The sequence below is a fragment of the Plasmodium relictum genome (assembly GCF_900005765.1).
Source record: "Plasmodium relictum strain SGS1 genome assembly, chromosome: 12".
NCBI classification, from domain to species: domain Eukaryota; phylum Apicomplexa; class Aconoidasida; order Haemosporida; family Plasmodiidae; genus Plasmodium; species Plasmodium relictum.
The window spans coordinates 1,708,840-1,732,133 of NC_041690.1; the positions used below are offsets into that span (position 1 = coordinate 1,708,840).

Genomic DNA, 23,294 nt, shown 5'->3' on the forward strand with positions numbered 1-23,294 from the left:
TATCTTTTTTTCTTAGATTTCATGGGCATATTTTATTATTTTCTTTTTATTTTTTAGATATATTTCAATTACTAAAATAAGAAATATTATATCATCAGATACTCAAATAAAGAAAACTTAAACTTTACAAAATATATGCACACAAAAAAAGATTTATTTATTAAAATGTTGTATAGAAATAAAAATTCAAGAATTTTTTTCAAAAGCAATAAATAAGTATTTTAATTTATCTTTCTTTTTCATTATTCAATGATGTTGCATATATATATATAGTTCTTTTAGAATTATTTTTTTTAAGATTTATGTCTTTTTTTTTTTTTCCTTCTCTTTAAATTTTATAATTATATTCAACCATAAAATTAATATTTAAGTCTACAATAAAAAATTGGAAATTTAATAGCAGATAGAAAAATTATTTTAAATTCTTTACTCAATATTATTTATTTATAAATTTCCTTTTTTTCCATTTTTACTTCAAATTACATTATATATAACAGATAAAAGAAATTTTTTTATTTTTATAGCAAAAAAGAAAGTTGAATTTTTTTTAACGTCATACACTTAATTTTATCTAGTTTTAATAATTTAATTCTTAAATGCTTTTTTTTTTTCAAGAGGAACTATAGAAAAAAAAATTCATAAATAATTTTTGGGTACTTTACATGGGAATATTTAGCATAAAAAGTATAGAAGTCATGAAGATAATACATTTAATTTTTTAGAAAAAAAAAAAATTTGTTTTTTTTCTTAATTTTTGTGTAATATATGCATGTCTTATTTAATATTCTATTAAAACATATTTTCGTATTAAATGTTAAGATTTAAGCTACTTTAAGATAGTTAACTTCAAAGTTTTTCATGAGTGGAAATTTTAGTTGATTTATTTAATATATTTTTTTTTATTATATTTGGAAATATCTCATTATACATCAATTTTTTGAGTAAGTAAAATTTATTGATATAAATTTTTTTAATATGGAAAATTATAATTTTTCATTTTTATTTTATGTAACCTTCATAAGGTGTATATACAAAAAGAAAAAAGCAAAAAAAAAAAAAGGTAATATTTCGAAAATAGAAGTGAATAAAATTTAAAAAAAATTAGAAATATAATAGATTTAAAGCTATGTAAAATTTTTACTATTAACTATTTTATTTTATTTTATTTTTTCAGTAATTTAATAGGTAATTTTGAATCTTTTTTTTTTTTTCTATTTATAATTACATTTCTTTAATTTATATTATTTGTCTATAGAAAGATAACGTGATAATATATTATATTAAAAGTAAAATTTTACAAGAATTATTTACATTTAAAGAAATGAGGATAATTACATAGATAAAAAAAATATAAAATATAATAGTGAAGCAAAATTAAAAGCTTTTAAAAAGTGAAACTTCGTATTATTTATGTTGTTTTTTATTTTATCATTTTAAAATAGGAAGAATTAACGCATATTTAGTTCATCATATTATGTTGTATAATTGTATATATTGTAAATGTACATATATTTTAAAATTTTATTTTTGTTTTTTCAAAAGTTGTGATTTTTTTCTCTGTTCTGAAGGTAATAATATCATTTATTTATTTTTTTTAATACCATTACATAAGTCTATGTTTTTTTTTCTATTTTTTAATAATTTTATTTTATTTTTTTAATATTTTTTAATGGATTTAATAAATTTTTTTTATATATAATTTAATGAATTTATATTAATTTTTATAATTCCTTTTTTTTTTTTTAATATACTTTTTTTGTAGTTGTGCATCCATTTTCAAGCTTACTTAAGCAATTTTTTTTTAATTTTATATTATATTTCTTTGTTTAACAATTAGACAACATTTTTTAAATTTATTTTATTATATTAATTTTCCATTTTTACCTTTTATATGATTAGATAATAAATTTTCATGAATTTTTTTAATATACCTTATGTTTTTTTTTTTCTTTTGGTAGCTCCATTTTAATAGAAATGCGATATTTATTATATTATTTGTGCTATATTATTTTAAAATGTTTTGTCAGTGGGCAAGAATCTGCAACAAATTTTTATAAGTTTATTGATTCATATGCATCTTCTACATACATATCAGAGGAATCAGGAAGTTCACTTTATGATGCTAAAAGAGCAATTCAAAATAACCCTAATTATTGGTGTAGTTCTGGGTACCATTCAAAAGATGAAGAAATTACATGGATTGGATATTTAAATACAAAAGGATTTATTAAAGGAGTAAAAATTTCTTGGGAATATTCCCCAGAATTAGTAAAAATATCTGTATCTCCAGATGGAGAAAATTTTAAAACTGTAATTCCATATAAACGAATTTCTGGAAATGAAGCATCTTTTGAAGAGATATATTTTTTTAAAAAATTAGAAGAAGCTATATCAATTAAAATAGGATTAAAAAATCCTATTCACAAATATTTCGGTATAAGAGAAGTTAAGATTATTGGCGGAGGGAATCCATACTTTTTGCTGTTATCAGGAGTTACAAGTGAGCATGAAATGTGTTTACAGGTAGAAGAGGGATTAATAAATATTGATAACACTTCAGTAATTTTAGATTCTTGTGTAAACGCTTTATCTAGCGGTGATGGAAGGGAGCTATGGAAAACAAACTCAAACAATCAAATTATTAGCGCCTTTAGTGACCCCCCCAAATGTCTAGCTGTTATTAATTTAGATAATTTAGAAAATAATAAAATAGTTTTATATGATTGCTTAAGAGCATTAGAGGACGGTGATGGAAAATCTAATTGGATTTTCGAGTCTAATTCACAAATAAGATTACAAAAAAGTGGTGAAGCTTTATGTATTTCTCAAAAAAATGTTTATGGAAACATACCAGGAGTTCACGACATCCTTCTGAACTTGGATGTATCTATTGATTCTAATTCTACTCTGGATGATGATCACAATCCCGATAACACTATAGATGGAAATTTGAACAGTTACTGGGCTTCTGCAACATTTTCGGATAATTACGAGCATTTGGTTTACTTGATATTAGATTTAAATAAATTAGCAGAAATATCTAGAATAAAAATTTTTTGGGAATATCCGCCCTTACATTATAATATAGAAGCCAGCTCAGATAATAAAAATTTTAAAGTTATTGTAGAAAATTTAGCTAACCCAAGTCACGTAACTATAGATACATTAAAAAATATAGAAACAAGATATATTAAAATATCAATGATTAAACCTCATCCTAACCACGGAAAAATGGAGGATCAATTTTTGTATGGAATAAGATCTATAGAAGTTCAAGCTAACAATTTAGAAACAGTTATTGGATATTGCAGAGATGTTGCTAATTCAGATGATGCTAGAGATAAATATTTTGTAGAATATATTACAGAATTTGATAAAGATTTAACTAATAAATTAATTAATATTGAAGATGATGTAGCAAAAAATGTAAATTCTATTAGTGATAATTTATCTAAGCTAGAAGAATTATTGCCTAATATTGAAACTTGCTTACATGAGAAAAAAGGATACGATGAAGAATTAAAAGAGTCCAAAGAAAAAGCGAACGAATTAAATAATAAGTTATCCTCTTTAGTATCAGTAAATTTAATTAATGATAATGATTTATTAAAATTAGGTATGTTTCCTGGTGATTCTTCATCATATCCAGCTAGCGATTGTTCAGTAATAAGAAATCTTCAAGAAAACCCTCAATCAGGATTTTATTGGATAAAACCAAAGTGCTCACCTGAATCATTGAGGGTATATTGTGATATGAATTCTAGCACATCCATATATGTATGGAATGGAAATCCTCCCAAATCCCCTGATCATTTAATAGGAAATATTATAAATTCAGTTGATGATATAAGATATCATTGTGCTGAAGTAGGTTTAGAGCCTTTAATTTTAAGATCAAAATATCAGTTAAATAGTTTAATCTTAGCATTAAAGAAAATAGGATTTTCTTTAAATGGAAAGATTAACATTCCACTAGCTTATGATTATTCTTGTGATCATGGTAGCTGCAGTGGAAAGTTTCATGATTTAATGAATGGTAATATCGACTTAACAACTTTAATCTATTTAAAAACATCTGAATCACCTGATAGCACAAAAATTAGGCAAACTGCAGGGATATCATATGATGATGGATCTTTTAAATTTTTTAATTTAGAAACATCGGATATATCTGCAATAGTTTGCTCGACAAATTCAACTGAAAATGATGCTGCATTACAATATTTGAGCATAAATTGTGAAACAACAGCACTAGAAGATTATTTTAATTCAATTATAAACACTAATATTGTTGTCTTATGTCCAATAGGTTGTGATAATGAAAAATTCCAAAATGCTGCAATATATGGAAGCAAAGGAATATATTCTGATAATAGTTCTATTTGCAGAGCAGCAATACATTATGGTATAATAGACACTAAGGGAGGTTTAGTTAATGTTACAATTGAATCTGGTTTGGATCATTATGAAGGTTCAATAAGTAATAATATCGAATCCATTTCACTAAATAAAAACAAAAATGGATTACTTGATATAATTATAAATGAAAATAATGAAAGCATCAAAGAAGAAAGTACTAGTTTTCATCACAGAACTATAAGGATTAGTGACTTGATTGAAGATTGTCCCATAGATTTATTTCATTTTAATCAAACATCTTTCGTCCAGAAAGAAAGTTTAAGAGAACCAAAAGAAATAAAATATAACGAAGAGGAAAATACAGAAAATATAAATCTTCATGAGTTAATTGACATGCTATTAAACAACATTGATGCTATTCATGGAGTTGATTCATCCATAATTTCAAGTGTTCAATCTGAAACAATAAAAATTTTAGAAAAAACCAAAAAAGAATTAAGGCCAGCTGATCTATTATCTAAAAAGCAGATTGAAGATGCCATAAGTTTATATAATTTAACAGAAAACTTGACTTTGTATTTATATGAATTATCGGAGAAATATATATATGATTTAGAAAAATTAAAAGAACGTTTAGAGGAATTAAAAAGAGCTCAAAAAGTTGCATATAATTTTGGTACTTTTAAATTAAATTATGAAACTATGAATTTTTCTTCTCATTTCCGTATCTTTGATTCAAAATTTATGAAAAATAAACCTAGCACTTGGGGATATGCAGATACAAATATATTAGGGCATAAAAATAGTATAGGTCAAATGAAGAGTATTTCAAGCACAGAAATAGGTGAAGGATCTTACGCCAAATTAAAAGGATTAAATTTTTATGATTCTGAAATAATAGTAAGTGTATTAGGTAGAGGAAATGGATGTTTAGGTGTAGTATTTAGAGCGAAAGATGATTTTAATTTTTATTTATTTGATATATGCAATAAAGAAGGAGTAAAAAGATTATCAAAAGTTGAAAATGGTCATGTTCAAATTTTAACAGAAAGTTATGGAGAAGTTAATATAAATAATCAATGGAATAAATTCAAAATAATTACAGATCATGGAAATATTGATATTTATGAATTAAATGAAGATTCAGAAGAAATTAAAATACTAAGTTCTTTAGATGAAAGATTTCTTTCTGGCACAGTTGGCTTATATTCTCAAATACATGGTCAGGGAACCTTTTTTGATGATCTTGAAATTATAGCTCATCCATGTTCCGAATTATCAAAAAAAAATAAAAATTCCCAAAATTCAACTTATAATTGCCCTTTCTACAAAGAAAATTATATAACTACAAAATTCCCATATACAATTATTAATGATACTAATTATTATTGGAGATTTGAAGATGATAATGATAATAATCATTTATTGTGCTCTAAGAATATGAAAGATGGTGTTTCAAGTGATGATAAGTATACTATAGCACTTTTAAAACAAAGAAAATGTACTGAAGGTAACTTTACATTTGATATAAATTTTTACAACGGAGATGATAATAATAATGAATCATATATATATGTACTTTTTCACTTTGAAAATGAGTTTAATTATAATGCTCTTGAAATAAGATATGATAGCATTAGATTTTTTACAAACATTAACAGTAAAATAGAAACTTTATCTGAGTTAAAAGACAATGAACAAATAAAAAAGCTAAGAATAGAGAATGAATGGGCTCATGTAAAATTGAGTTTTGATAAAACAAAGTTCCAAGTTATAATAAATAATAATGATTATCATTTAGAGTTAGATACAGGTAATATTGATCAAAAAATTATTCGTCCAGGATATGTTGGCTTTTTAGTTTATAATTTTGTTGAAGTAAAATTTGATTCGATAGTACTTTCTCCTCCTGTGTCAAATCAATATGAAAATTTTGTTCAAATTAAATCTAAAGTATGGGCATCATGTGAAGAATCTATACACGTATTAAATAGAAGATCGTCATGTGAAACAGATATATATCCAAATGAGACAAAAGAAAAGCATATTGAATGCATAAAAAATTTTTGTGAAGAATGTTGTTTACATCATACACAACTGTTAGATAGTAATGAAAAGAAAAAGTGCGAAACGCATTGCAAGAAAAACGATCATCTAGCGGCAAAAATGCAAAAGGTTTTTGAAAAATTTCTCGATAAATGTGTGTCATTAGAAGAAAATAAAGATTATGAAAAGTGTGATGCTAACGATGGAGTTTGCAAGAATAAAGTCTGTATACTGTGTTGTAAAAAAAATGATCCTGCTAATTCCAAAGAGTTTAAAGGATTATCTGTGACTGAATCAAAAGATATACAAGAAAAAGAAATAATAGAATGCCAATTTCAGTGTAATCATATTCATTCAACAAAAAAATAAATGTTTAAAAAAAAAAAAAAAAAAAAATTATTATTATATCTTGATATAAAATTGTCATTTTCCCTTTTTTTTTTTTATATAATTGAATCTACATTATTTACCGTAGAATATATCGTAGTATATAATTGTTTTTATTTTTATGAAAATTTATAAGGAGCAAAAAATAAAAAAATAAAACATTTGTGCAATATTTAGGAAAAAATCTATTATTATTCTTTTTTTTTATTTTCATAGTTATGATGTTAAAGATATTTATTCTTATTTTTTCAAATTTTTTAGAAATTACATTTATTTATTTTTATATTTCCATATTATTAAAAAATATAAGGAAGAAAAAAATACTATTAATTTACTTTTGATTGTTTAATTTTATTTTTTTTTTAATATTTTCTTATAAACTCTTCTAGATACTTTCGTCTTCAATAATTACTTCTAGTTTAATTTTTATTTTCCAAATGTATAAAACAATTTTAACTTTTACACATTTTAATGTAATTGTATTTATTCGTTTGTTTTATTTTAATAAAATTTTTACAAAAAATAATGGATTTATAGAAAAGAACTATATATAGAGATATATGAAGTATTAAAAATTATTTTTTTTTTTTAATATTTAATCATATAATTGTTTAATTTTAAATCACACAAAAAGGTATTAATTAAATATAAAATTACAAAAAAAAATTTATATTAAAAATATAATGAATTAATAACAAAAGGGAAAAAAAATGTAAGCAGCTACACACCTACTGCTAAACGGAACATTTTTTTTTAAGGAAATTAAAACATTAAAAAGTTAAAATGTAATAAAGAAATTAAATAAAATAATTTTTCTTTTTATATATCCAAAATAATTTATATGAAAAAATTAGGATAATCAAAAATATCTTAAATATTTTTCAGTAGTTTCATTATTTATTTATTTATTTATTTTTTTTTTTTCTTATGATTCATATGAATTTCTTTTAATTTTATTAAATATTTTTATTTATGAATTATCATTTTTAATTATTTATATATCATACTATTCTGTAATTTTATAAAAATGGCATATAAATTATTTATTGAATAATTAAATGATTTATTATTTATTTAATTTTAAAATTTTATTTTTCTTTAATTTTAAAATTTGTGATTTTTCTTTAAATTACAAATATTAGATTCATTTTAAAGCGAGAAATTGGACTTATGAAAGATTATAACAAATTACATATCTTTCTTTTTTTTACAAAATTTTTTTCTATATTTATGCATAGGAAGGGGAAAAAAAAAAAGAAAGAAGAAAATTTTAATCTGATGCAATATAATTCCTATGAAAAAATTTTATAACTTCTGTTGTTATTCAAAATTTTCTTTTTTTTTTTTTATAAAACTCATTAATATACGAATTATATGTAAAAAAGAAATTTTTTAGGTTTAGATTTTCATCATTATCCGATGATGATTCACAAGAAAATTCATAATCATTATACGAATTAGGTTCATATTCAAAATTATTTTTATTATTAAAGGAATTTATATTATGATAATGATCATTTGTTATTTCTTTTTTTTTTTTTTCTTTATCTGTATCTGTATCTGTATCTGATTTATTTATTGCTGAATCATTATTATTATTATGATAGCTTGATAATCTACTACTATTAAAAGCTATATGATTTTTGTTAGTCATAGTTTTACACTTATTTTTCATTTCAGATATATTTTTATTTTCTATTTTTTGTTTATCGTTTAAAATGAGGTTCATGTTACTTTTTATTGAATACCTATTATCACTGTTATTATAACATAATAAACTATTTTTTCCACTGTTTTTATTGTTTGACAAATATGTTTTATATTCATCGGAAAAGTGAGAATTATATTTTTCATCAAAAATAATATTTGATAAATTTTTATCCAAAGTAAAGATGTTATTTATGTGATATTTACCTATTCCTAGTAAGTAATTCTCATTATAAGTTATTTTATTGTTAAATTCAACAAAATCTTCTAAATCTAAACCAAAAATTCTTAAATCATTAAAAGCAGAGTAATATAAATCTTTAACGTCTGCATTATCTAAAATAGTATAAATATTAGGGAATATTTTAATGAATGTAGGAAAATTTGATTCTCCGATAAATTTTTTTACACTTTCTTTGTAATTTAAAAGATTCATTGTTAGTTCTTCTTTTTCAATATTACATGTTACAGTTTCTTTTAATAGCTTATTTTTTTCATGAACAAATTTTTTTTTTTTTAGAAAGTAATCATTTATTTTACCATTAGTATCTTTTACATGTTTATTTTTAAATAAATTGTCGTTATTATTACTTAACTCATTGTAATTTTCATTTAAATTTTTATTATTATTTATATTTTCACTCATATCATGATTATTAATTGAATAGGATTTCCTATTCTCTGCAATATCTTTATTGCTCACAAGATTTTTATTATCGTTTTCAAAATGAATATTACTTTCTGAATGCTTATATTTATTATAATTATTAACTTGTTTTTCATTTAATAATTCATACTTTGTGTTTTTCTTACTTAAATTATTAGGAACATCACATAATTTCCTTTTTCTATTGGTTTTTGATGATTGTACACTATTATCATCACTATCTGTTAAAAAATATTCATAATTTTTACTTTTTGAAAACATAGTATCTTCAAAGAAAATCTCACGCAATGATTTATTTATATTTACATAGTTACATAAAATAGGATGATTATTTGTATTATTAGACAACATTTTGATCAATAAATGAAAAATATCATTTGATTTATCATGACTATCTTGTATTTTATTTATGATTATGTTAAAATCTTCTTCTTCTATAATATTTTCTAAGTTAGGGTATGCACTGTTATTATTTTCATAAATATTATTTACAAAATTAGGTGTATATGATACAACTGCATTATTAACAAAGTTATTATACATGTGTTCAATACCTTTTGATAAATTTTTATTGCTAATTCTTTTTTTTTTATAAGAAGCATTAATAAATTCATTTGAGTTATTATAATAACTGTTTTTTGAATCGGCATTTAATTTACATGGTCTTCCTACCTTCCCATGCTTTTTTGTTTTTTCATTTTTTTTCTTTTCTTTTAAATAACTCTTTTTTACATTATTTGCATTAGCACTAGACGCAACACTATTTATAATATTTTTATCTTTATGATAAAGATAATGTATATTCATAAATCTTTTATGCATTTTAATGCTAATTTTTTTGTAGTAATTTTCTAAATTTTCTGCTACTCTATGATATATGGTACTTTTATCATTATAAGTATAACAATTATTGATAATTAAATAAACATCTTTTTCAAATTCATTGAAATCATTATATTTATAATTCTGGATTTTATGTTTCATCGTAGTAAAATCCATTGGCTCTTTGATTATATTAAGATAATCAGGAACTAATTCGACATTAACTGGATACAAAAATATTCTTTTTTTGTCGAATGCTATGAGTTTGTTTAATAAATTTATTAATATTTCATTTTTACCTTTTATTTCCTCTAATTCATCATACTTGATTTTATTTATACTCATTTTAAACAATAATAAAAAAAAAAAAAAAGTTAATTGGTTATAATTAATAATTAATTTTTTAATATAAAAAGATTTTTGTAATTCAATTAAATATTATAATGATGATGTTTACCAATTTTGAAATATCAGTAAAATGAAGATTTTATGCATATATATATATATATATTTTCTTTTTGCATTCTTTTTTAATAATTTTAATAATATTATAATTAAAATGCATAAAACAATGTTCATGCAAAGTAGAATAAAAAAATAAAAAATTAAAAAAACAAAAAAATATAATAAAAATAATTCTAAAATTTATAACAAATGTGTTTTATTATTTCACCTTTTGATTTTTATAATTTAAAAATAAAGTTTTGTTTTTTTTTAATTTTTTATTTTATTTTATTATATACATAATTTTTATTTCTATTTATAAAAGAAATAAGATTTTTAGTTAAAATTTATATGATTCCATTTATTAATATACAAAAGTTTTTTAAAATTTAATTGAATAAAGAAAGATGGAATTAAAACTTAATGTAATAAAAATGCAAAAAACATAAAATTATGCAAGAAAGAAATATCTTTAAAATAAAAAACAAAATATTTAAAGGTAAATTTATCAAGGATAAAATTAAAAAATTAAATTTTTAATAAATAATTATTAAAAAAAAAAAAAATTGATACATTTTAATAACATTTTTATTAAGCTAGTTTATCTTTTACAACATTTTTACTTTTTTTTTTTTATATTAAGTAAAAATTTTTAACTTCTTAAAGAATATATGAAAATTTTAATTACATTAATATGATCTTAGACAATTTTTTAAATTTATAAAAATAAAATAGTTAATTTTAATTTTGTAAAATTTATAATATTAAATATAGTTTTTTTAAAAAATTACAAAAATTATTTTTAAAAAATTAATGTAAATATATAGGGACATTAAAAACATTTAAAAAATATTAAAACATATATATATATATATATATATATATATATATATATATATATATATCTGTATTTAAAATAAATTAAAAAAAAAAAAATTATATTAAAAATAACTAAAAAATAAAATAAAGAAAGGAAAGGTTATTTCAAAATTATTTAAAGGAAATAAATATGATAAATGGTTATATGATTCTAGTTCTTCAATTAGTACATTATTTTGTTTAGAATATTTCCTTTTTGATATTAATATTTCGTTTTTTGTTTCTTCTGTGACTAAATTTAGCATTATTCTATTTTTTATAGTGTTTTCATATGAATATGTACAAATACAAGAAAATTTCTTTTCATTAGCACTACTTATTTTAAGATATCGCAGATTTTTCATATTGGTGTTATGACCACGAGGAATAAAAGCTATAAGTTTTATTATGTCATTTATATTTTGAATATTCATTTTTTCATCATAAACATAATCAAAACATGAATGAAGACTAATTTTATAACTACTAAAATCTTTATTTGATAAACAAAAAAGTCCAATAAAATCATTTTGTTTCGCGTGAATATTACAAATTGTTATTTCTTCTTTAAAATTTTGTATATCAAAATGGTAAGAGAAAAATGATTTACTACTATCGCTAAAGTCACAACCTAATATTTTTTTTTCATTTTTTTTTAAGGTTATATAATTTACAATAATATTATTCGATTCATACTGACACATAAAAATAAAAGTAATAGGTTCTTTTACGTAGTATGCAAGATAAAAATAAGAAGAATCTCCGTTTAGAAAATTTAAATGTTCTACTATTGATCTTGGTAGTATATTTGTTATTTCCACGTTCTTATAAGAATTATTAGAAACAACTAAATCATTATAAAAACAATTGGTAGAATTTTAAGAATAGGGATATTCAACAATTGATTTTGAATCATAACTTATAATTTTTGTACATTCCAGAAGTACATTTAAATTTTTTATTCTATATATGTACTCATTATGATCATTATCAAAATTAAAATAAAAGCTATTATATATGTAGTCATATGCTTTTTTCCCTGTTTCTTTGCTATGTAAGCTGTTATTTTGAGATTCATTAAAAAATGATACTTTTTTTATATGAATGTTTAATTCATTATTCATAAATGCATTATCAAATAATTGTCCTTGCTTGTTCCATAGTTCTGACAATTTTATGTCAAATAAATATCTATTAATTGATTTTATGATATTTATGTAATCAATAATTAAAAATATAAAAAACAGTTGTTTTATATAAAATTTGTTCATCCTTTGGAATTTAAAAAAAAAAAAAAATTAAATAAAAAATAAGATCAGGATAACGAACATATATAAAATGTAAAACATAAAAATAAATATAGGAAAAGGAGATATATTTATATTTCGTGCCAAAAGTTATAAAAAATTTGAATTTTTTAAAATTATTATTGTGGAAAAAAAAAGAGGTGGAATAAAAAATAGTTAAAAGTTTTTTGTTACCATAATCATAAAATTATATATTATCTAATTTTTTAATGTAGAAATTTAGAAATATTTTTTTTATAATATTAATCTAAAGAATAATTATTAAAAATATATTCATAAATTCTTTTACAAACTAAATTTTTTACTTTAGTTAAGGGTATTAAATTTGAAGATTTATTACTAGGAATAAAATAAATATTTTAACTTCATTTTTGTTTTTATTTTATATTTTACAAATATAAATATATATATCTAATATATATCTAAATAAAATTTTAACAGTAAATAGTCATCTATTATATATATACGCATGTATACAAATGGTAATGCTTAATTCATAATATCTTATTTTATATTTATATCTAATGACTTGGTGCTTGCTCTATTTAATATCTACAGAATCTTTATAAATTCACATCTCAGTAACACCTTTTATAGTAAAATTTTTTTTCCCCCCCATTTTTAACTAAATATTTACTATTGTAATTTCTCTCTAATTTTTTTTAATTTTTTAAATATTTTTATGCTTTTTATCATAAGATATCTAATTTTTAATATATAAATAATAGTGAGAATGATATAATTTAAAGAAAAAAAAATATTTTAGTGAATTATTTTTTTAAATAATTCTTATATACTATTTTTATTTTATTATCTGTGTAATAAAATAAAAAATATTTAAATTTTTTATTTATTTACTTCAAGTTATAATGAAATGAAAACACATATTTTTTTTTATTTCTATATGTTTATTCTTATGCATTGGCATCTAAGAAGAAAAATGTAAATGTAAAAAAATTACAAAATGTTGCTTTTATTTAATATTTGATAAAATATATATATATGAAAAATTATAAAATAGTTCTAAATTTTTGTGTAAAAAATTGTAATAATTTGCCTTGTATATTACTTCTATTTTGCTATTTATTTGTTGTATTTCTAATTTTATAATTTTCAGAAATATAAAAATAAAAATGCAAAAGTTTAAAAATTTATTATAAATGGATACTATTCAAATGAGATGTACAAAACTATAGAATTATTTAGATTAATAAGAAAAGGAGAGAAAAAAAAATAGGAAAAATATATTCAAAATTTTTTTGATAGTAATAGGAAATTTTTTTTTTGTTTTTTCAATTATTATAACGCCAGAAGATACTAAAATTAATACCTAAATGAGTGATATATTTTTTTAATTTTCATTTTTTATATTTAAATATTTCTTTTTATATTTATTTATTTAAAAGAAAACATATTTGGCAAAGAGTCATGTATTTATAGTATATTATTTTACATAATACATTTTAACTTTATTACCTTTTTTACATATATCCTTTTTTTATGGCATACATTTTAATATTGACCTTTTATTTTATAATTTTAATTTATAAATACCCTCAAGGAAATAAGCATAATCATTTTTTTTAATAACTTTTTTTTAAGGGTCCTCCTTTTTTTATTTCTCTTTAGTCGAATTTGAATTTGAAGAAAAAATGGTTTTTAAATAAAAAGAAATAAAAATTTATAGAGCTTTTGTGCATCAATTTAATTCATGATGCATACTAAATTTCCTATTATTTTATAGAAATTTTTTTTTTATATGCTTTTTTCGTATTCTTTGATATTCAAGTAAATGTTAAATAATTTTTAATGATTCCATTAATAATTATATATAAAATGAATTTAAGGTGCCGATAGATGAGTGCTCAATTTTGGAAAAATGGAAAATAAAAATAATTAATGTGCAAAGCATATGCTATATGTAGACGCACATATAATTTCTAATATTTAGTGCATACCTTTGAAGAAATAAATATTTAGATATATGATAAAATATAAATATTTATAATTAAAAAAAAAAAAATGTATTATCATATGAAAATATAACAATTTTAATTTTTTGTGCTATTTATATAACTATAAATAAATGGATATGCACCAAAAGAAAAAAAAAAAGTAATAATAATTATGTTATGAAAAATAAAATGGATAATGTAAAAATTTTTTAAAAAAAGAAACTTGTAATAGGATAAAAATAGCAAAGATAAATATTTTTGATATATATATATATTGAAGACATTTTTTTTAAAAAAAAAAAAAAAGTATTTTTAAATATATGCATATAAGAAGAAGAAAGAAAAAAAAATAAAAATAAAATAAAATAAGCATAATAGGTATGAAAATAAATATAAGAGATCATAAAAAAAAAGAGATATTAAAATAAGGATTAATGGTTCGTGAAATCATATTTTTACATGTTGGACAATGTGGGAATCAGTTAGGACATGAATTTTGGTCTGTAGTGATAAACGAACATTTGAATAAAAAAAAAGATGAAAAAAAAGAAACAGTATATAAAGGAAGTTTTATAAGTGATTCTATGTCTTCTTTTTTTGAAAATATGAATGAAAATTATAATATAAATGATAAAGAAAATTTAAAGGCACGAGCTATATTGATAGATACAGAAATGGGGGTAACAAATGAAATTATGAAAAGTTCCATTTCATCGTTTTTTGATGAAAATAATATTTTTACTCAACAATCTGGAGCAGGAAATAATTGGTCCCAAGGATATATGCATTATGGAAAAATTTATCATAATTTAATTGATAATATAATTAGAAAGAATGTAGAAAAATGCGATTCTTTACAATCTTTTTATATTACATCTTCACTGGGGGGAGGAACAGGTTCTGGTTTAGGTTCTTATATTTTAGAAATGTTAAGTGACTCATATAAGCAGGTAAAATTTAGTAATTGTGTATTTCCATCTGTTTGTGATGATGTAATTACATCACCATATAATAGTTTTTTTTCTTTATCAAAAATTCATGAATTTTCCAATTGTGTTTTACCAGTTTCAAATGATGCACTACTAAACATTTTAAATAGTAAGAAATTGAAGGAAAATGAAAATAAAAAAAACAATTATTCAAAGATGAATAATATTGTGGCTAATGTAATTGTAAATCTTACAAGTTCTATGAGATTTGAGGGATCTTTAAATGTAGACATAAATGAGATATGCACTAATTTAATTCCTTATCCCTTTTTCAACTTTTTATTGTCCTCTTTAAGCCCTTGCATAGAAACAGAAAATATTAGAACATTTAATCATTTATTTAAAAATGTTTTAAATCATAACAATCAAATGCTTATAGCAAACCCCAAGGATAGTCTAAGCTTATCTATGGCATTTTTAGTTAGGGGTAATATTAATATTTCAGATATTACAAAGAACGTTTTGTTAATAAAAAAGAATTTAAATATCTTAAGATACAATAAAGATGCTACAAAAATAGGGTTATGTAACGTATCTCCATTAAACCAACCATATAGTTTGTTATGTTTAATTAATTCATGTGAAATAAGAAACACATTTCTTCAAATACTGGAAAGATTTAATAAATTATTCAAAAGAAAAGCTCATTTACATCATTACTTAGAATATTTAACTATGGATGACATTTCTGAATTCAAGGAAAAAATTCAAAATTTAATTTATGAGTACAGTTATATTCAAAAACACTCATTTTGTTCTCCCAAATTTTTAAATAAAAGAACTATTAATTTATTGGGATATGAAATTTGTGATGAAAATGATATAAATAATAAGAATTCTAATTATATTGATAATAATTATCCTCATTATTTAAAATCTATATCAAAATCTTATGATAAATATTCTAATTGGTTTGATTTTAAAAATAAACCTATTATTTAAAATGATTACAATTTTTTTCATTTGCATTATTACTTTAGATATTTAGTTTTTTCTTTTTTTTTCTAAATCATTTTTTTTTGTGGTTTCTAATAGTCTTCGTTAAATAATTATTTAGGGAGAAATATAAATAAAAAATTTACTTATTGAAGATTAGTAAAATTTCTAATGAGTGACTAGGAATTTAAATACTGTAAATATATTTGAAAAATATTCCACCATATATATGAACTTTAAAACTTTTGTTTGTCTTTAAAAAGCTGAATTTTTTTTTGACATATTATAGGAATAAAAAATATTAAAACTTTTCAAAAATTCCAAAAATAGAAATAAATTTCTATAATCTTTTATTTTTCCATAGGATATATAAAGTGATAAAAGAACATTTTTTAAATAATAAAGATATTAGAATAATTTAGATAAATCAAAGTTATATATTTTTTTTTTAGTAGATAATATATATATAAAAAATTATATTAGTTGCAAATATAAATAAAAATGGTAAAAATTATAAAGATAAAAAAATACATTTTATAAATACATTTGATTAATTATATTAACGGTTTATAAATAAAATTTTTTTAGTAAAATTTTATTTATATTAGATTAAAAATTCACTAATTTTCAAGAGTGGAAACAACTTAAAAAAAAAAAATTTTTTTTCATACATAAAAATATATGTATGCTCATTTTTATAATCAGATTTATTTTACTATACATTTTACATTCATTTTTATTTTGTAACCTTTTTTTATAATAAATAAAAAGAAAAATATTTTTCAAGTTAAAAGCTGCTAACATAAAAATTTTTTTTTAGTTTATTTTTTAATAAAAGAGTATGTAAATTTTTTCTTTATCTAATCCTGTAAAAATATGTTATTTAATTTTAATTTTTGTTATATTACTTTAAAATTTTATTTTTACATGTGAATTATCTTTTTTAATGCATGAATCCAAGTTTTTTTATAACATTTAAAATATTTAAATATAATATTAAAAATTTAATTTACTTAAGGAATACTTATTGCTACAAAATCTAGAAATTTTATTATAACTTTAAAAAATATGATTTAATCAAAAATAATTTTCTTTTGTTACATTTATTCTATTATGAGTTTATAGTATAATGCTAAAAAAGGAAAATCTATGTTAGCATTCGAAAAAAATTGTGTACTACCTTAGAAAATTTCTAAAATTATAATCAAAATAAAATTATGAAATATTATAACTATTAAAAATAAATTATATTTTTATGAAAAATAATATGTTCATAATTTTATATATTTAAGACTTAAGAATATATATATCAGTAAATTTAAATAATGCTTTTATTTTAAATGTAATATTTTTCTATTTTATATATTATTTTTATATTTTGTGAATTATACTTAAACTAATTTTTCTATATAACAAAATATTATCAACTTATCAAATAAAAAATAATAAAATTTTTTATTATGTATCATATAAATTTTTGTATATATACATTTATATATAGCTAGGTTTATTTTTACTTTTAAATTTTTTATAGAAGAAAATTTATTTTAATTTTACATATCAGTTATTTAAATATTTTGCATTACTTTTATGTGGAAATAATGAGAAAATATAGTTATAAAAATATATATATTCTTTTAATGGCTAGAGTAATATATATATTTTGAACCAATAACATTATATTTTAGAATGATATATGCATAAAATTACAGAATATAAAATTCATCGTTAGGAATTTTTTCCTTAAATAGAACATAACTCATATCATATTTAATCATTAGTTATGATACAAAAGATTAAGCTAGTTTTAATGAATAATTTAATGAAATTTTAGTAATGCTTTAGTGACTATCTAAAGGAATATATTTTTTGTGTATAAATTATTATATGTAATGTTATGATAAAAATATATATATGCATACTAAATTTATTGGATAAAATATAATTATATTTATACACTCAAAATAATTAATATTATCAAAATTTTATTAAGGAAATGGATATAATAGATTAATATGATATATTTATATTTACTTACTATGAAATTTAAAAGTAAAATATTGAAAAATTTATAATTTATGAAATAAAAAAAAAGAATGTATGAATGATTTAATGATTTAAGTAGTTTAATCATTTTAAGAAACATAAAAATTGTAAAACTTAAGAACAAAATTTAAATTATCTATAAATGTTTATTTGCGCAGAGAATTTTAAATAGAAAACATATATAAAAAAATTAATTGCACTTTTATTAATATTTGAATTAGAGAACTTCAAGTGTACGAGACAACATTAAACTAATAGCCAATGGAATTTTACATTTTTTAGAAAGGCTTTATTATTTACAATTTATTTAATAATTAAAGAAGTGTTAATATTATATTTTTTAAAAGAGAAACTTATGTAGCTATGTATAATGATTTTTTTCATAATATATAATAATTTAAATAAATTTTTATAAAAAAAAAAAAAAAAAAACAAATATATTAAAGATAGTTATTTATATAAAGTTGGGTAAATTTAATAGACAATAAATATACAGAAAAATACTTTAAAGAAAATTTTAATTACGATATTCATGAAATTTCTTAAGACTTTTTTTTTTTTGTATGACTTAAAAAGAAATATTATTATTATTTTTTTTTTAGATATACAAATGTATTGAGCACATATTTTGTAATTAAATAAGAAGAGTTGGGATATTTAAGAAAATAAAATATTTTAGAACATAAAAAGTTGTAAAAAGTTACAATTAGTTAAGCAAAAATTTAGAAGACCAGTTAAAAAAAAATATATACTAAATTTATAAGAAATAGATTCATACATTTTATGTATTATTATAAAAATTAAGTATATTATAACTAAAAGGTTTTATTTTTTGGTTCATTAACTTAAATTCAAATGCAGTTTTTATTTAAAAAATAATAATTACATATTTTTATGAATATTATATTTATTATTATATATATGTAATTTAAAAAAAAAAAAATAGGAAGTTTAATAAATATTCAAAAATACTAAATATACATATTAAAAATAGTTCCATGTATTAAAATATATTGTTATAAATATAAAAGGGATTTATATATAAATAATTTAACCTTTTTTATAGGAAATATGCACAAATAAAGGGAAAAATTATTTGTGATAATATTCTTATTATTTATTACTTTACATAATAAAGTATTGAGTTATAGTTATTCCCCTTTTTATTTTAGTTAATGAATTATTAAAAAAAATTAAAACATATTTTTCAAAGATTATAGGAAATCAAAATGAATTAAACATTATGTATTCAAAACAAAATATCATTTAACACAATCACATATATATATTTAATTGTTATACTTTTCATTTATTAATTTCCTGTTCGAAGACTTTTATATAGAATTGAGGAAACTAATAATGAGAATTAGATTAATCTCTACTAATTTTATTTATTATCAATTATTTTAGGTAATATATGATCCTTATATATTTATACTATATAATGTGAAATATATAAAATAATTCATATAAAAATTAAAATCCTTTTAAATAAAAGATGTTAATCCAATATTCCATTTATTTTCAGCACACTAATGAATTTATAGAAGTCAGTTCATATAGTTTATTAAAAAATTTCATTTATTTTTATTAAAAATATTCTGCAATAAAAAAAAATTATTACTACTTATATATATATATAATAAAAAAAATTCATCCAGCAAAAAAAAAAAAAAAATAAAAAATAATATTGCACTACTAAAAATGTCATTAAAAAAAGAAAAATTATATATTTTTTCTTTTTTTTTTTGAATGTGTACATTTTCAGTTTATGTACTTTTAATGCATGTATTTATCGTACATATTTTGTTTTAGTTTAAGCAATTCACTGTATATATTTTCTCAAATATTCTACCTTCATAACTAAACTTTTAGCTATATTCTATTTCATCCTATTGAAAATTCTAAAAGGTTCATAATACTCTTTATTGACTAATATATTTATATGATTACATAAATGAAATGTTTAAAATAAATTATACATATTCTTTTAAAAATAATTTATTCATTTCCTAAAAAGAATTATATTTTCATTATTGTTAATAATTATACTCATTTCTAAAAAAAACAATAGAAAAAAATAAAAGAACATCTTTAGTATTTTCTCAATAGTAATATAACATTCTTCATTTTTTTTTAATATTTCAATAAAATAAATTAAGCAAATATGAGATAGTAAAAATGTGTAAAATAGTAAACAAAATTACTAAATTCTTGATAAATCAAAAATATAAAAAAAAATTTTTAATTTTCAATTTGATGAAATAAAATATGAAAGGGTTTAGTATTGCATGCAAGATATTCAAAAGATGAGTTTAAAAAAATGTGTAAACTAGAGTACATAAAAAAAAAGTATTTTTTTTTGATAGATGTCTTTTTTTAGAGAGAAAATTAATTTATTTTAATTTTTTAAGGGGTATATAGTGATAAAAAGAAAATTTCAATATTATTTTTTCTGGAGAATAAAGGAATACAGTATATAAATTTTACTTTTTATTTTTGTATATATGAAGCATTTGTGTTTTTAAGAATATATAATAGTTTTTATAAGCTATATAAACGTTGTTGTAAGTGTCTAAAGTATTACTAATAGTTAAAATTTTATTTTTAACAGAGAATTAATTCAAAGATTTTACATTCTATATAAAAAAAAAATTGTTTATTATATATTATATAATTATATAAAGAGTATATGATTATATATAATAAGTGATAATCTAATAAATATCATAAATAGAAAATTTTCTTTATGCCCCTTATTAATTTGGTAGCTTAAAACGCTACAAGAGTATTCGAATAACTAATTATTAAATAAATATCTTAAAAAAAAAAATAGTTTTATTATTCACAAAATTTATATTAGAAATATTTTCATAAATTTGGAAAAAAGTATAAATTATTTATGAATAATTCCTTATAACTTTTTAATAAAATATTTTGTATTCAATATTAAAAAGAAAAATATAAATTGAAATTTTATTCATAAAAAAAATAAAATATATATTAAATAACTTTATTTCATCATACTTTTTTTATTGATGATAGTCTGATCATTATTTCTTGTTTTAAATATTACTATTTAAAAATGCTCTAGTTATTTAAAATGCTTGTGCAAAAAATTGAACATAAAGATTACTAAATATAATATTCAGCCTTTTTCAAATTTTACCAATTATATACATATTTAAATTTTTTTTTTAAATTCACTCAAGAACCTATTTTTAACTATCATCTTGCACATTTTTATTAATTTTTTTTTTTTATTTTGCTATAATTTAGGTGATGCTATATTTTTAAAAATATAATTATTTTTCTTCTATAGAAGAGAAATTTAATAGAATGTTTCTGCATTGTGAATAGTTTTAAAGATATTTTGAAAAAAAAATAGTTTAAAAAAAAAAAAAAAGAAAAAAAAAAAATACTTCTCAATAGTTAATATTTAATATTTAGAATCTTACTTATATCATTTCTTGTTACATGCCTTTGTATTTAATTTGGATGCCTATCTTAATTATTTTTTTTTTTAATATAATGTCTATGTACTTTTAAGCATAAAAAACCTTACCCAATTATGAAAATTTATGATCTTAAAAAAATATATTAAACTCAAAATTTTTTTTTCTTGTTGATAGTTGAGTATATATCTTAATTAAGTTTACTTTGAGTAATAAGACAAAGGATGTAATATTACAAATAAAAAAAAATTAAAAAATAAAAGGTTATTCTTTTTTTTTTTTGAAATAATTAATTTTATATAGATGAATGATTGGCTATAATTTTAAGTAATTCACAAGTATTGTTAATACCGCTTAAATTATTTCATAAAATAAATGCATGCACATAAAAGCTGGAATAACTCACTTTATTATTCTATATTTAATATGAAATATATTTAGTATGTAAATTTTTTTAAAGTAAATTTATAATTAATATTTAAAAGAAAAACAATTAATAGAAACCTTTTTTTCTTGTTTATTTTGTCATTTTTATTAAGACATAAGTTTTTCTCAATTTGTCATTTTACAATATTACATTTTACTACTGAGATATTTTTTTTATTTCTAAAACTTTATTTATATAAATTGCAACACATTTTTGTATTTCATACGCATTTATTTGAATAAATCATTTTTCTCTATTTAATATTTCTACTTTTTAAATTGCTTTGATATTTTTACACATTGCTTAAATATAAAAATTAAACATACTTTATGTTTATAAAAAATACGACTTTTAAAGGTCAAATATTAAATAAGTTCTTCTACTTTTAATAAAGGAGGAAAGTAAAGTAATAATTAATGTTTATTTAATTTTTTTACATTTATAAAATATTATATTATTTTTCATTAATTACTCTATTAATTTTATCTTTTAAAAAAAAAAGAAATTACCATTTAAATTTTTTTTTAACAATTTATATAAAATGATGAATATAAAATTGTTAACAACAAAAACAAGCTAACAAAAAATTGTTTAAATATTACTTAAATATAAGTGACAATTTTTTTCAATGTAAAATTAGAATCATTTAATCAATTAAAGAATTATATATACAAAAAATATTATTTATATATATATTTTATGAAAAGATAATTTAAATATAAAAAAACTGAAAAATATTTTAAAAATATAATTAATTGAAGGTATAATGAAGATATTGCATGTAAACAATATACATTATAGCAATCCAAAACTAACAAATTTAGTTTATATTAACATTGTGGATTATTAATGAATTAATAATCCACAATGTTAATATAAACTAAATTTG

The 23,294-nt window shown here is 19.0% G+C and overlaps 3 protein-coding genes and 1 pseudogene across 3 annotated transcripts, besides 1 other annotated feature; 2 read left to right on the forward strand and 2 right to left on the reverse strand.

The window, feature by feature from the left end:
* Positions 1-1,974: 1,974 nt before the first annotated feature.
* On the forward strand, positions 1,975-6,774 carry CCp1 (LCCL domain-containing protein, putative; the record flags this gene model as incomplete). The annotated part of the gene is made up of 1 exon (XM_028678250.1): positions 1,975-6,774. The coding sequence occupies one exon, from the start codon at positions 1,975-1,977 to the stop codon at positions 6,772-6,774; it is 4,800 nt and encodes a 1,599-aa protein (XP_028534558.1).
* Positions 6,775-8,116: 1,342 nt separating this feature from the next.
* PRELSG_1244500 (bromodomain protein, putative) lies at positions 8,117-10,333 on the reverse strand (the record flags this gene model as incomplete). Its single annotated transcript, XM_028678251.1, has 1 exon — positions 8,117-10,333. The coding sequence occupies one exon, from the start codon at positions 10,331-10,333 to the stop codon at positions 8,117-8,119; it is 2,217 nt and encodes a 738-aa protein (XP_028534559.1).
* A 1,040-nt stretch (positions 10,334-11,373) lies between these two features.
* PRELSG_1244600 lies at positions 11,374-12,561 on the reverse strand (annotated as a pseudogene).
* Positions 11,374-12,561: a sequence feature (hypothetical protein).
* A 2,425-nt stretch (positions 12,562-14,986) lies between these two features.
* Positions 14,987-16,483, forward strand: PRELSG_1244700 (tubulin epsilon chain, putative; the record flags this gene model as incomplete). Its single annotated transcript, XM_028678252.1, has 1 exon — positions 14,987-16,483. The coding sequence occupies one exon, from the start codon at positions 14,987-14,989 to the stop codon at positions 16,481-16,483; it is 1,497 nt and encodes a 498-aa protein (XP_028534560.1).
* Between the last annotated feature and the right edge of the window lie 6,811 nt (positions 16,484-23,294).